This window comes from Merops nubicus, unplaced genomic scaffold (genome assembly GCF_000691845.1).
Source record: "Merops nubicus isolate BGI_N331 unplaced genomic scaffold, ASM69184v1 scaffold16260, whole genome shotgun sequence".
Taxonomy (NCBI): domain Eukaryota; kingdom Metazoa; phylum Chordata; class Aves; order Coraciiformes; family Meropidae; genus Merops; species Merops nubicus.
The window spans coordinates 1-14461 of NW_008583672.1; the positions used below are offsets into that span (position 1 = coordinate 1).

The 14461-nt window shown below is 41.2% G+C and overlaps 1 protein-coding gene across 1 annotated transcript; it reads right to left on the reverse strand.

Annotated features, from left to right (window-relative positions):
- Positions 1 to 2414: 2414 nt before the first annotated feature.
- On the reverse strand, positions 2415 to 12396 carry DMC1 (DNA meiotic recombinase 1). Its single transcript, XM_008941790.1, has 13 exons — positions 12340 to 12396; positions 11928 to 11972; positions 9446 to 9592; positions 9072 to 9154; positions 8464 to 8516; positions 7868 to 7909; positions 6579 to 6651; positions 5862 to 5953; positions 4922 to 4995; positions 4717 to 4831; positions 3813 to 3873; positions 3185 to 3301; positions 2415 to 2484 (listed from the first exon to the last, which is right to left on the reverse strand). The coding sequence occupies exons 1-13, from the start codon at positions 12394 to 12396 to the stop codon at positions 2415 to 2417; spliced, it is 1029 nt and encodes a 342-aa protein (XP_008940038.1).
- Between the last annotated feature and the right edge of the window lie 2065 nt (positions 12397 to 14461).

A 14461-nucleotide genomic window follows, 5' to 3' on the forward strand; every position in this document is an offset into this window, starting at 1 on the left:
TTCCTCCGGGTTCCCGGCACAAAATGGCCGCCGCCGCCCCAACCCGCTTCAGTTACGTTACGGGCGGCCCGGCGCTGCGCAAACTGCGGCCCTTGAAAATACCTACGCCTATTCTCGGAAGCCAACTACGCCAGAAGCGCGCCGGGCGAAACTGCTCTGCGCGGCAGGCGGGCTACGAAAGCTGCGTAGCGATCTTCCCTTGAGCCGGGCCCCCACGTGAGGAAGGAAGGGAGGGAGGAGAGTTACGCTCTGCCTATTCCTCAAAGTCTGCTACGCAAGGAGCCAACCCCCTAACCCCTTCTGCACGGTAGGGAGAACGTAGGCCGAGGCGTACGTTACGTAAGTACTCGGCGTACGCAAGTTGCGTAACTCGGGCTGACGTAGCGCAGGAAGAGCCCGTGCGTTTGGCGTAAAATTCTCCGGCGGGTTTTGCCGGCGCGGTCGTTGGACGCTGGAGGGATTACGTTAGTTTTGCAGCGTAGTCGGGTTTGGAGAATACGGTCTCTCGCCGCGGCGCCCGTTGGGCCCGTGGAGGGAGGCGGCGGCAGCGAGGAGACAATGATGGGAGGGCGGGGTGCGGCCCCTCGGGCTTTCGCCGGCGAGGTGGCCCGGTCCGGGTGTTCGGAGGGTCTTCCTCCGCTGTTACCCCCCTGGCAGATCACTAGAGGGATGTTGGCGCTGGGGCAGGAGTAGCAGCAGCCATGATGTGTCCCTTCACCCGAGTGCCGGGAGCAAACGGCACAGGGGCCCCACGCGAGGTTCGTGGGGTGACCCCCGGTCATGTATGATGAGGTTCACGGCAGTCTCTTCATGAGAATAAACGAATTCGCCTCTTCACCCACTGTGGTGTTACAGCAAGTGATCAAGACAATGATGTGAAGGATGCCAGGCACAGCATAGACACGTTTCTGGCCTGCTCCTGTTTGACTCCCCACATCAGCCAGAGACTCCCATCTAAAAGACCCCTTGACTTTCTGAGCCTGGAAACAAATTAGCCTGAGAGAAACTGTTTGCAGTTTTAGTTTTACTTTAGGTATGTAATGTGCGTAGGGCATATGTGAGACAGCAAAAAGCAATCCTGGCCTGGTGCTTAAAATACTGGAAGAAACTCGGGCCTTTCTAAGTGCATGGGAGGGAGTCAAGTGACACCATTAGCTCTCACTGGCTCTCATAGTCTGCCATGAAACACTGGCACATGTGAAGAACTAGATGTTACATGAAATGACAATGGCTGACCCTTTCCTGGCTCACTCAGATCAGCCAAGCTTTGCCTCTCTAGACTTCACTCTGAAAAACAGTGCTTTCCCCCAGGAAAAGTATCAAAGATCAGTTAAGAAACCACCTGAGGAAGGCAAACTCTAGCTCTGTCACGAGGTAAACCCTGGCTACAGTGTTAGGCTTTTCTTGGATGAATTTCTGGTCGTTGCTGCTTTTTTGCTTCATGTTATCTTACATGCATTCGTTAATTTAAATGCAAAAATTCTTGAATCAGTGAGGACAAGCTTTCTAACCAGACACCTTTCCCTCGGTGTAAGTACCTGTGTCAGCCTCTCTTCCTTCATCTAGCCATTGGTATTGTTTTCCTCTGCTTATTATTTTTAATAATATTTAGTATCAATAATATTTTAATATCCTTACATTAGGAGGCTGACAAGGCAATTCTGTAAAGTTTGAGTTTCTCTAGAGATCTTGATAAAAGGTTTTAGCTTGTTCGGTTGCACCCCGTTTATTTATCTCATGAAAGATTAGTGAGATTATTGAGAGCAAGGTTTGAGCCACAGCACCCAGACATAAGCAGAGTACTGTTCTAACTCATAGTCTTTATTTTTAACTTTAATAAGAACAGTTTTAAAATATCCTCTTGAAAAAGTAGAAAATGCTAAATACAAAAATTAACTAGTCAAGATAAAAATGCCTAAAACCATATTTTTTAAGTAACTTGTTCCTCTACACTACATGAGAATCCATCAAGTTCCCAGGCTGTTGGTTCTGTCTCTGCCTTTTCTGTCTCTTTATGTCAATTTTATAACTGAGCCTGTTTGAATTCTGTTCCATTTCATACCACACAGACACTCGCTTTGAAAGAAACTAAAAGAGAATATTAATCTCATGTGAAAGGACAGCTTTGATTTTCACAAAATGCAGCAAAAAGGATTATTTGAACAATTCACAAGCTTATTTCTTAAATCTTTAGCTGCCGAAAGGTCAACTGAAAAAATGAAGGCCCTAAATGAACCAATTTCTATCAAAATCAGTAAAACGGAACTGTACAGAGTTGATCCCAACGTTCTCCCAAAATACCTCTAATGGTTCCCAAATGATAAAAACGCAGCCAGGCAGCTGGTGACCCTGCTCAAATCTTTATCCCAACTGCTCAGGTGGTTTTCAGCTGTACACTTACATCATTTTTCTGCCTATTCTTTGGCATCCCCGATCCCTCCAGAAGTTATTGCAAACGTAGCTTCGTTTTCAGGCATCTCAGGGCTGGGGAAAAAAAAAAAGAAATAAGAAACTTGTGGGTTTCCCCATGTTAAATGCAGCTGTGAAGCAGTCCCCAAAGTGTTTTAAGTGTAAGCAACCTGGAATATTTCAACATCTTTATACCTATGTGCCAACTGTAGGATGCAATCGATATTAGCAAGATCAGAAAATGTGAAATTCACCTCTTGGAAGATGACAAAGACAAGGAAAGGAAACGGAGGATGCACAAGAGGAGGAAGAGTCTGTCTCTGCAAACTCTCATTTCAATTCCTTATTTCCTGATCAGAAGCTCTGGTCTCTCTGTGCAGTGCCACTTAGTGGAATTTTTAACGACTTGAGTCTGCCACAGCTCACCAGGTAAAGTGATACTAATTATGTCAGCAAAACTGAGTAATTTTACAGCTCTGGAATTTTCCTGCCAAGGGACCACCAAACTCTTTCGTGGTCTTCTCTAAGACATGAACATCTAGTAGGATTTATGATGAAAGATTACGGAGTTTAATGTGTGCAAGAGGCAAGTCAACTCTAAGTCTGTTCATTAGTCTATTTTAAGATTTTCTTTCAACTTAGCATCCCAGAAACAGGGTCAGTTTGAAACCATGACTCAGCTGTTGGAGCTATTCTGTTCAGCACCATGAACTTTGACACCTTACAGTTGCTCAGAACACAGCTTCCTTCCTGGGGGGGGGGGAAGGGGATTTACCTGTCATATATCTTTGCAATACGCAGTTCCCCTCTCCCTTTCCTCAAACTAATCCTGGTCGTTGAAGCATGAGCAAGGATGTGGCCCCCAATGGGCTTTTTTGGGTCTGCCTGAAAGCTAAATTAGCAAGAATGTTGTGATGATTCACTGTCCAAATTCCATAGGTTAATATTGTCAATAACTGTCAGGTGTATTTGATTTGATAATGAATAATAAATATGTAAGTATATCAAAAAAAGGACTTCAACATGCTTACCTCACATGTTCAATGCTGGCATAATTTTCCTCTCATTAAATTCGAGAGGCTCAAGAAATACACATTTTAAACTTCCTATATAAGCTGCTCCAAAAGAAAATGGAGTGCTGTTTCAATACTTTTTATGCCTTGTTCTTTTCATTCAGGTCACAGTGAGAGAAGCCATCGTGCCAGGCAGCAGATAAACATTAAAAAACTCATTAGGAAAACTGAAAGAAACCTACAGTTATCATCCAGGAATGACTCATCATACCAGAGGGACCAATGACCAAGCTGAACCTTCATTTTGGTGCCTGCAATCTCAGTTCTCATCCCTGTTAAAATAGCTAATGTAAAAGAGAAGATTTTTTTAAGAGAGAAAAAGTATCTCACGTCATAGTTGCTCCTGGATCAGCAGTCATCTGGTTGGTTACAAACACAGCCACGTTATATTCTGCAATAGAAAACAACACGCAGCAGGACTGGATTAGATCCAAAGAGAATTCCAAAATATTCTCCTAGCCATGGTAAAAGCAGGGCTGCTGCTGAAGCACTTTTTCAAATGAAAGAGAACTAAATATTCTCTCTATCTGATGGCTGAAGTTAATCAGGAGACAGCCTAAATTTGCTTCTGTGTGTCTTCAGCTGTAATACACCAAAAATGAGAGCTTTCAGAATTCCACTGAACAAGTCTTTCTCAGTTCCCTGCTCTTGGCTCCCTGCCCTCAGCCTCCCTCCCCTCCCTTTGTTTGCCTTTTTCTTTTTTTTTTTTTAAATCTGCTGCATGAAAACAACATTTACTCATTCCTCATCAACATTTCTGAGACATTCCAAAGGACAAACCCTGTTCATCTTGTCATCCTCCCTCAGATCATTGCAAAGCACTGGGAACGTGGCAATGGGCACAGCTTCTTTATCTCTCCGTGCCTTCATCCTTCTTTCTATTCTTCACGTTTCTGGTGTAATTACACTGGCAAAATTTGGGGAATACTATTTCTCTTATGGGATATTTGTCCAGTTCTACAGCCTGTTCTCTCATTTAGGACTTCTCTGAAGAGTATTTCTAGGAAAACTCTAAATGTTGAATAGCTCTAATGACTCCTTAATCTGTCATCCTGAAATAATACATTATCAGTTTGATCTTTCTGGCAACTGACAGAGCTGGAAAGTGAGGGAGGATTCCTGGGCTGACGCCTGACTGATGAAACACTCAGACTAGGAGGTGGTCATGCTACCAACAGCTCCTGTTTCAGAAACTCCACTCCACGTTTTCAAAATTTTGCAATATTTCCCTTACCTTCTGATATTTTTTGGAGCCTTGACAGCATCTGAGCCAATTTCTGTTGTCGTTCGGCCAGCTCTCCACGACCACTGAAATCCACACGGAAAAGTGCCATGATGGAGTCAATGATCTGCATTGTAATTATGCTAGATAAGTAAATGTAGTGAGAGAAAATGGGAAAAGAAAGCAGGAAGCATACAAAACAGAATGAGTTTTGTACCAATAGCTTGAAGATACCAGCTTCCTCGTGGAACTTGGCTGCGACATAGTCAAGCAACTCCATCTGATGCTCACCTGGTGAGTACAGTTGCCAAGTGAAATTAGGACAGGAAAGAGCTCTGAAGCACAAAAGCTTGAATTTTAAAATTCTGCTTTGTCTGCACTGTTTATATTTTCACCAGCAGCAGTTTTAAATCCAGTGCCTGGTAAGAAGCTACCTCTACAATACCCAGCAGTGCCAGTGCTTCTGCAGATTCCGATTTCTACTTCCCCAGCTAACAAAATTTCTTTGTGAAAAGCTTCACAACAAAACTAGGCATGAAGACAACGTTTTTTATTGTTGTGTGAAGAACTGAGAAGCAATATAAACACTTGAATTTAATGTTGAATTAAATGACGCACAGAAATTGTATTAATAAAATTATCCATGTTCATATTGTACTCTCAAAGTCAAAGTCCCATGTAAAACTTCCTCCAGCTTTAATGCAATGCCTTCTGACAGAGTATGTTGGAGCTGTCCCTATAAAGTTGCATGCAACAAGATCCTTGAGAATGTCTCAACAGCATTTATAGAATTAGCTTGCATTCAGGCAACCATGGTTCCATTCATTGGTGCTTCTCTTACTCAGATGTGACACTGACTTTTGTATACGTAGCAGAGTTCATTTCATGTTGTGGCAAACTGAGCAGACTTGCTCAGTGTAAGTATTCCAGCTCAGCTGTGCTACATAAACAAGAAAGTTTTGCAGTTTGCCACAACTGAGCAAGTCTGCTCAGTGCACACCACCAGAAAATGGAAGCAAGCTTACAACCTCTTCTGTGAGCAGCAAATCATTAAGATCCTCAGCAGGCAATCTCAGTTAATAAAATGAGAGCTATTAAAACGGGAGCCTTGGAGGAAAAAAACATAGCTGTTACACCAGTTGCAGTGATGGTCTTACTGGTGTATGCCCGTGCATACAGCACGTTGTCAAGCACAGCGTCGTGGTCGACATTGAAGCGATCGGCAATGTCACGGAGACGGTCTGGTCGGCTGATAGGAGTCAGGGTTAAGGCTGTCTCTTTGTACAAAACAGGCTCTGAAAATACCAAAACTCCATTCCGAAACAGAACGATGGAAAAACAAAGGAGAATATTTCATTTCATCCTAGAAAAGACAAACTTTTTCTCTTCACGCTGTCCCACGTACCCTAAAGATAGTTGAGGGCTCAGGATGATAATTGGTTTGTGTTTAGGGTTGACATATGGATATCTGTGCTCTAGGAATCTTGCTGTGAACAAAACCTATTTATACACAGTCTACCACAGATACGAAGTGTTAAAAATAGCATTCAGTGCTTGGATGAATTTCTCTTGAAGTAAACAGAAAAGCTTCTACCACCTGTATCATTATCAAGAAGGTATATGAGATCTCAAAAAAAACCCAGTCAAAATCTGTATCCTAACTCTGATTTTTCCAGGCTGGATTACATCAAATGACAGATCAAGAAGCCACTCACTGCCCTGTGGGCTGCTACGCACTGTGCTCGCCAGGCCTTCCACATCACTCATAATGTTTTACATGTATGAAGCTATCTGGAGCCTCCTACTTGCTTATAACAAAATAAACTGTCTTTCCAGCTCCTTGTACCTGCAGCTTTCATCAGTCCAAAAGATACAAAGTGTTTTCAGTATCAATGAAGATAATCTTTCCACCGGTGTAGCCGTTTGGTCCTGGAAGCTGAGCTGTCACTACAGTGAATCATAAAAGATCAAAATGAAAAATATTTCCTTACTCCCTCTATTATTATTTTTCAATAAAACACGACCGTTGACCCTTATCACAAAGAACCACCAGTTTTAATCAGTGCAGAAATGAGGAACATCTCAAGCCTTACTGCCATCTTGAGAAGAAACTCAAGCCACTTTTTTTGATGGGAGATCAATCAGATTTATTTCTATTTTACTCAGTACCATCACATATATCTGTATATTTGATATTGAAAATAGGTAAGGATATTATTAACAAGTTCTTAGGCATACAGCATCCTCTTAACCCTTTGCTCAAATTAATGATATTGATTTAATAGGGTCGGGTTCTTTTTCTCAGCTGTAACTCACATGATGAAAAATCCTTTTGATATCAGTTTTTCCTGATATGCAAATTGTTATTGACTGTGGATTTAGTCTTTTTGGAGTGAATAAGCTAAAATACTCAGCTCAGTTGTAATCATTCATGCAAAAGGGTATGGGTCTGCTGACCGTTAGTCTGCACTAAATGGAGGAGAGGCCCTTATTTTTCCAGAAGGTGCCAGAATTGCACCTAATTATAATATAGGGTTCATTTAAGGGTCCATTAGCCTACTCAGTGTCTGGTAATTATATTTCAGCAGCATTAGTAGTCATATTAGTTATTATTTACTACCATTTACACATTGAGAGATATCACAGGGAAATCAGAGTCCTGCTGTATTTGGCACTGCCTGAATATGGTGACTGCCAAAATGTTTGTTTATCCAGTGACTGGATAAACAGCCAGGAGTATCCTCTTGGTGCCCTTTCAGAATGTCACACTCAGCAAAACTTCTTGAAACCAGGAAATTAAGTGTTGCTGAGAAAGAATCTTGCTTTTCCCCTTTTCTGAGCAATGCCTCTGTCCCCCTGTAACCCATATTTTTGCTCTGCTTTTCCAGATGGTGTTTTTCACTGGTTTCTCTACGACAAGTCTATTATCTCCTCTCTCCTTATGGCAATAGTTAGATTGACATGAGAAGTATTAAAAAATAAGCATTTACATGAATTCCCTACTCAAACATAGTCAATGGAGGTGAGAGTCACCAAGGTCTGTTTCATTGTATTTCTAGAGAAAAGATTCTGACTTATCTCTTGTGTGTTTCATTCTGATATAGTTGTAAAGAATGGATTCACAGAGAAGAAATGTCCCTCTCTTTTAATGTGTTACACCTACCACAAAGTGTGTGAGATATCTGGGTTTTGCCTGTCCGAAACTCTGTTAAATAAAGAAAAAGGGGAAAAAAAAAGGTCAGGGTTTCTTTTCCTGAGTTTGCCAGATTCAGGAGTTACTGCAGTTAGAATGACTCAGTTAGAATACTGTGTTTTAGGACCTAGTATTGTGGTCGAAGTGTTAAACACCAACTGAACAAATTTACTGTAGAAGTAGCTGAATTGTAATCTCAAAATCTGATATGACATGTCACATATCCTAAGTGTGCAGGAATAAAACATCTTTTGTGGCAGTTTTGTTACTGGAAAGGAACACAGACTGCATATGGGAAATCTTTCCTACGTGACATGTTAGTAATAGTATAAATAAACAGCATGTCCCAAGTCTAATGATTACACAGCTCAAATGTAGTCTGCAAGCAAATGAAGAGGAAAAATGGAAAAACACTAAGAGAAGGGGATTCTTTCTTCTTACACTCATGATAGTACTCATCTTCATGACTACAGTGTGATAAGTTTGATAGAAATAATGCAGCTCGATTTAAAATCTAAAATAAGTTGCTGTTCTTTGGTAATACTCATTCAATGTGGTTTTCTCACCTCCAAAGGCCTCAGTGATTGCCATGCTTTCAATCCCACCACCCAGAAGTTTACTGGAGGAAGGGAGAGGATTATGATGTAATTAAACCCACAATATCACAAAAGGAAATTAAAAACAGATACATTTTTCCTACTTCAAGAAAAGTTACTTCTGCCCTAAAGCTCCTCACTTGATGCACTAAGTGCAGGGCACTAAGTGATCACTGATTCATAAAGAATGAACTCTGTCTTAACCTCCCTTTCTCTGTCCAAGAGCAAGATGTATACAAATTATTACTGGAAAGAAAGAAAAGAGAAAATACCTTTGGAAAAATAACATTCCGTGCAAATACCTCAAGGTATGCTGGTACCTTCAGGATTTCTGGATGCAAACTCTCTTTTATTTACAATGACCATAAAAAAAGTCCACTCTCCCCTCAGAAAAGGGGCTGGGTTTGTTGCTTACTGACGCTGGCATCTTTGAGCCAGCACTAGCTCCAAATGCAAGCTAACCTACATGTCCTAGCTGAGTATTTATTCCTTTATATTTCTGTGTCTCATTAAAGACAATAAATAGGATTATTGGAACAGTTTGGACTAAGGAAGAATTTAAGTAGAGAGAAGCTTACTCAAATTCCTGGCTGCCAGTAGTAATATGAAATACCATCTTCCGTTTTTCACTGTACTCAAAGGCAGTCAGGAAGCCTGGTTCCTAAGGAAGACCAAAGAGAACACGAGAGGTTTATTTTAGCTTTAACCTGAAGTGCAATATTCCACAAATATCTTCTCTCTAATCCAGCCTTGTTTACACAGATTGGATACAAAAAGCACCACAGCATTTGTCTGGTTGTTGTAGAGCGTATTGTCCCTTTAGAGTAACAAACAGAATCCTTTTCAAAATTACCTTGATAATGTGGTGAAAAAAAACTGCTAAGAGAAACATTGCACAGCATTTTGGAAAGGCCAGCCTAAGTTTAAGCTATCAGGAAAGTGACTGGCTTACAATAAGCTTGTTTGCAGCTTCTTTAATCTTGTCCACTTTGGCCTCTGAAAGCCCTTTTACGTTGCACAGTGCCCGTCTCGTGGTCATCTGGATTCCTTTGATCGTGCAGATCCCAACTGACTTCAGCTTTTTAATATCTGCTACATTCTGTGAAGAAAGTTCCCTTCTGTGAGTACTCATGACAAGAACTAGGAGAATGAAACCTTTGCAGCTTATCATATATTCATATGCTGGTGTATTTTCATCAAGAAAGGAAGAGATTTATGGTAAACTCTTTGTTATATAGTCTGTGACACCAACAAAGAGTTGGTAATCGACTCAATCATCAAATTGTGGATAATTGGGAGCTGACTCAAAGGATCATCAGGAACTGCTGTGCTGCTTCTGCATGTTCATGCTTCTCCAGATCTGACCAACACTTTGGGCTGGAATGAACTACTAGAGTTTTTCATAAATTGGGTACAGCACAACTTCAGTCAGCACCCTACTGACACATTTTGTCTCTTCTCACCTCATATTATTCTGACATCACTGGAAACCTAAAGGCAAGTTACAGATCACTCACAAGAAAACATGCTATGTGAAAAGTGTGGGATAATACTTCAATTTACCACTTCTGGCCAAGACTTTTCTTTGAAAAATATGAACTGGATGTATCATCTATTTATCTAGAGTGTGTGGGTGCATAGGACATAAGAAAGGAGGGGGGTTATGCAAGAAATTAGTCATGTTCATTTGGAAGCTTGTTTCTCATCCTGTGATATGTTTTTTGGTTATCATATTAATAGAGATGAGTGAGGTAAAGTCAGTCATGAATAAAAATGACCCTTCCACCCAAAAGAAAGTAACCAGAGGACAGCCACAAAGATGATCAGAGGGCTGGAGGACCTCCCCAATGAGGACAGGCTGAGAGAGTTGGGGTGTTTGGCCTGGAGAAGAGAAGGCTCTGGACAGATCTCATGGGAGCCTTTCAGTGCCTAAAGGAGGCATACAGGAAAGATGGGGAGGAACTCTGTCAGGGAGTGTAGGGATAGGACAAGGGATAACAGTTTCAGACTGAAAGAGGGTGGATTTAGTTTATCTATTAAGAAGAAATTCTTTACTGTGAGGGTGGTAAGACACTGGAACAGGCTGCCTAGAGAAGCTGTGGATGCCCCCTCTCTGCAAGTGTTCAAGGGCAGGTTGGTTGTGACTTTGAGCAGCCTGGGCCAGTGGGAGGTGTCCCTGCCCATGTCAGGGGAGTTGGAACTAGATGAACTTTAAGGTCCCTTCCAACTCAAACCATTCTGTGATTTTATTATTGACCTGGGATTTTTTTTTGTTTTGCATTACAAGTCTCTGTGTGGTAGACCTGATCATAGAATTTCTTGCTCTCTCCTTTCACCAACAGCTTATGTGCCAACCAAGGCCCTAGGATACACTCCTCCTTAGAACAGAGTTCCATACTAGAATGTGCTCCACAGTACTCCTGGCTTACCATACTGACACACCTACCCCATTACACCACCTGCTTATCCTGATCCTCCACCTCATGTTGCAGCCCTGTCCTCCTTGTGTGCCTCTGAGGTGGGATTTTGATTGTTTACCAATCAAAAAAAAAACTAAGCCATATTTTTTGGTGTGATAATTTTTGGACTAATTGATTTACAAATCCAGTTTGTCTACAAAAAACAGATTTGCCAGAAGAAAGAATAACATGTTCCAGGGGCAGGAACACTCAGCAAAGGCTGAGGGGTCACAGCACCTTAATTCCTACCAAACCCAACGTGGACATGCTGAGCCCAGTGTCTCTAGTGCTGATTAATGCTGTCCCATTGTGTCTGTGTCCTCCCCATCTGCACCTGTCTGTAGTTATTTATATTAAGTAAGTTAAATCTTAGATTACTTTGGGCAAACACAACTTTTCATTCTGCTTCTAGAACACTGAATATAACAGGATTCTCCATGAGCCAGTCCCCTGGATAAACATATAATAATAATAATTCAAATAGATAGGTGATGTTTATGTGATAATCATAATGATAACAATTATAGGGATTCATAACCCCTTATTTCTCTAGCTACTAATATTTTCCTGACTCCCACTCTACTCCCCTTCACCAGCATGCTGGAAATAGTATAGCAACAATTGTCACAGTGTAATTTCACAGGCATCAAAAATGCAGGAGTAATTACAAAGATTGGCAGGAATAGGAAGTAATCTATCACAGTTTTCAAATAAATTAGCACATAGTTGGTCTTTCAAGAGTACTGGGTGCTAAATACTTTGAATATCTTGCCACTTTATTTAGGAACTTGATAAAATTTTCTGAAAACTTGTCTTATCACCAAAGGGAATATTTGTCTTCACATGACTGATTTTGAATTTATTGCAAGGAGGAATTTCAGGTTTTTTGTTTCAATGTGTAGATGCTTTTGGAAATAAACTTACTACAACTTTCAATGGATAATTCTGTGCAGTAAAGTCATTGCTAAGACTTACAATTCCATGTTTCTGTAGCAGGTCAATATCTTGAAAAAAGGATTCCTAAAAAAAAACAGTAGAAAAAAATATTAGAATTTGCTTTTTCTTGTAATTCCATCTCACTATGTGTCTGTTTTGAATCAGTAAACATTTAAATGATTTTCCCTAATAATATATAACTTGTTGGACTACTCAAATAAGCAAAGTCATAGTGAGCCAAGAAGGCCTACACATTTCCTGTCACCTACTTCATAAAGAGGGAACAAGAGAATTAGATTTTCTTTATATTAGACTGGAATTAAATTTTAAATGCATTGAACTCCCTGGAGGCCTTTGGGGACCTCCTCTCTCTTTGTGGATTTCATAACAGTATCAAAAAACCTTCAAGCAACATTTGCTGCATAGTTTTTTCAATCAACCATAAATTTACCTCATCATCCTGGTATCCTGGTTCTTCCTGGACTACTTGATCCTCCATGGCCTTCATTGTGAAAAAGGCAATGAAGTATCAATTCCTACAGGGAAATGCAAACAAAGATAGTGTTGGGGTGGCAATAAATGAGTAAATGACTGTAAGAGGACTTTTAAAAGTCCTTGAACTACAGGACCTTCTCAGAATGCCATCACATGTGGATTTAAACCCAGGTTCTGCTTCCAACTCTTGGTTACCTGACCTGCAAGACTAAAAGGAGAGTATCTACTGCATTACTCTCTGATGAACCAGTTTGGCTAGAGAGGGATTAACAGGTTATTAGGAAAAGAGATCTCATTCCCTTGTGAGAATTGTGGGTCAGACACGAGTCTGGCACTGGGAACATTTTAAACGATTTATCATTAGTGGAATTTATTCTGGTAAGAAAGTTAAAGGCAGCCTGTATTTTTGTAACAGAAGTCAGCAGAGTGGCAGACAGAATGAGTAATGGAAAGACTATACAACGTCTCAGCTTCTCCATCTTTATGTGACAGAAAGCCAACAAAACAGTCCTTTTGAGAAGGCTACAACTCCTTAGTCATGTATCTTGAGATCAGACTAAAAAGCTGTATTTGTTTTCAGGTTCTTGCTGGTATTTGGAATACCTAATAAACGCTGAAGATGTGCAAGTAACACCTGTAAAAAGTATGCTTGCATAAAGAGGATAAAAGAAGGGTAATCAAAATCTGAGGCTTCTAACAGAGGACAGGATAATTTAGACAAAATATCTGCAAATAGCTTTTTTCAGCTTCTAAATGGATAGTTCAGGTCAACCTAATTTGCTTGCATGAATCTTGTCTATAGGCAAGATGGGAGAAGTGAGAAAGAAAACATTGTAATTTTAGAATTATTTTATTTGGGGTTTGGAGTGACAATATGATGTATTCACTTCTGTTAGTATTTAATAAAAATATTTCTATAAAATCAGCTGTTTCTGATAGCGTCAGGATATATTTTGTTTCTGTTTAAGAACCCTAGCAATTATGGAATGAGAAAACGTGCCTTCACATCATGCCTTAGATCAGTCCAAAAAATAATTACAATAAAATTAATTAAAAACCACTTGAGATTTTAACAACCTCTGAGCCTCCAATACCAAAGGAAGAAAAGCAGTGCAAAAGGCATTACAATTGTATTACAGTCTCCTTTTTCCATTAAAAATACCCTCTTAAAATGCACATAATCCTGCACTGCAAGCACAGCTGAACAGGCCAAGGGACCACTTTCCTATTCCCCATCCTTAGGCAACTGGCATCACACCAGACCCTAGCCAGTAGGAAGGGAAGGAGGGAAAATGAGGAAATTATACCCCACCCTACAAAAAGCTTTAGGGATGAACAAAATCCTCGTTTAGTGGAGAGTCCTCCTGTTGCTGATGTGTTGTTGCACTGAAGACACAGTGCTGCTGCTGCCTGCAATAAACCAGATAAAAAGGTGAAAGTCTGAGACAGCACAACACTGCAAATCCATGAAGAAAGGAGGATCTTTGTGGGGAAACACAAAGACTTTTGTGCCACCTCAGGTTCCTCAACCCGCCTGTTACCACCCTGGCATCTATTTATTAAGATACATGATCGAGACCTGCGTGCTGCAATCTTTTAAACAAAAAACTGGACTGATGGTGTGCCAGGGACCTGGCCCCAGCACATCGTGTTGGGTTTAATGAGCGGGTTTGGAGTGGACAGAAACATGGCAGCTGACTTGGCGGGAGCTGAGTTTGTGCCAAACGTTTGGGTACAGGCAATCTGATGAGAGGCACCATGGTAGACCTTCAATCTCTATTGCCTCAGAGGAAAATAAATGATTAAACCTCTATCAACACAAATATTTATTTGGCTTTTCCTTACCGGCTGCCTTTTCCAGGGACACAAATTTGTTCCCAGAGAACAATGCACCACACAGCTCCCCTCCCCTGTGGAGCACCAAAATTCCCGGTCAGAATTACAACAATAATTAAAACACCTTGGGCACCCCGGGGAGCCTGGGGCAGCGACTGGTTACAGCCGGGCGGCGTGTGGGGCTCTGGGCTCTCCGGAGCCGCTCCGCTCAGACTGCCGATGCAGCCCGCCGCCTCCCGCGC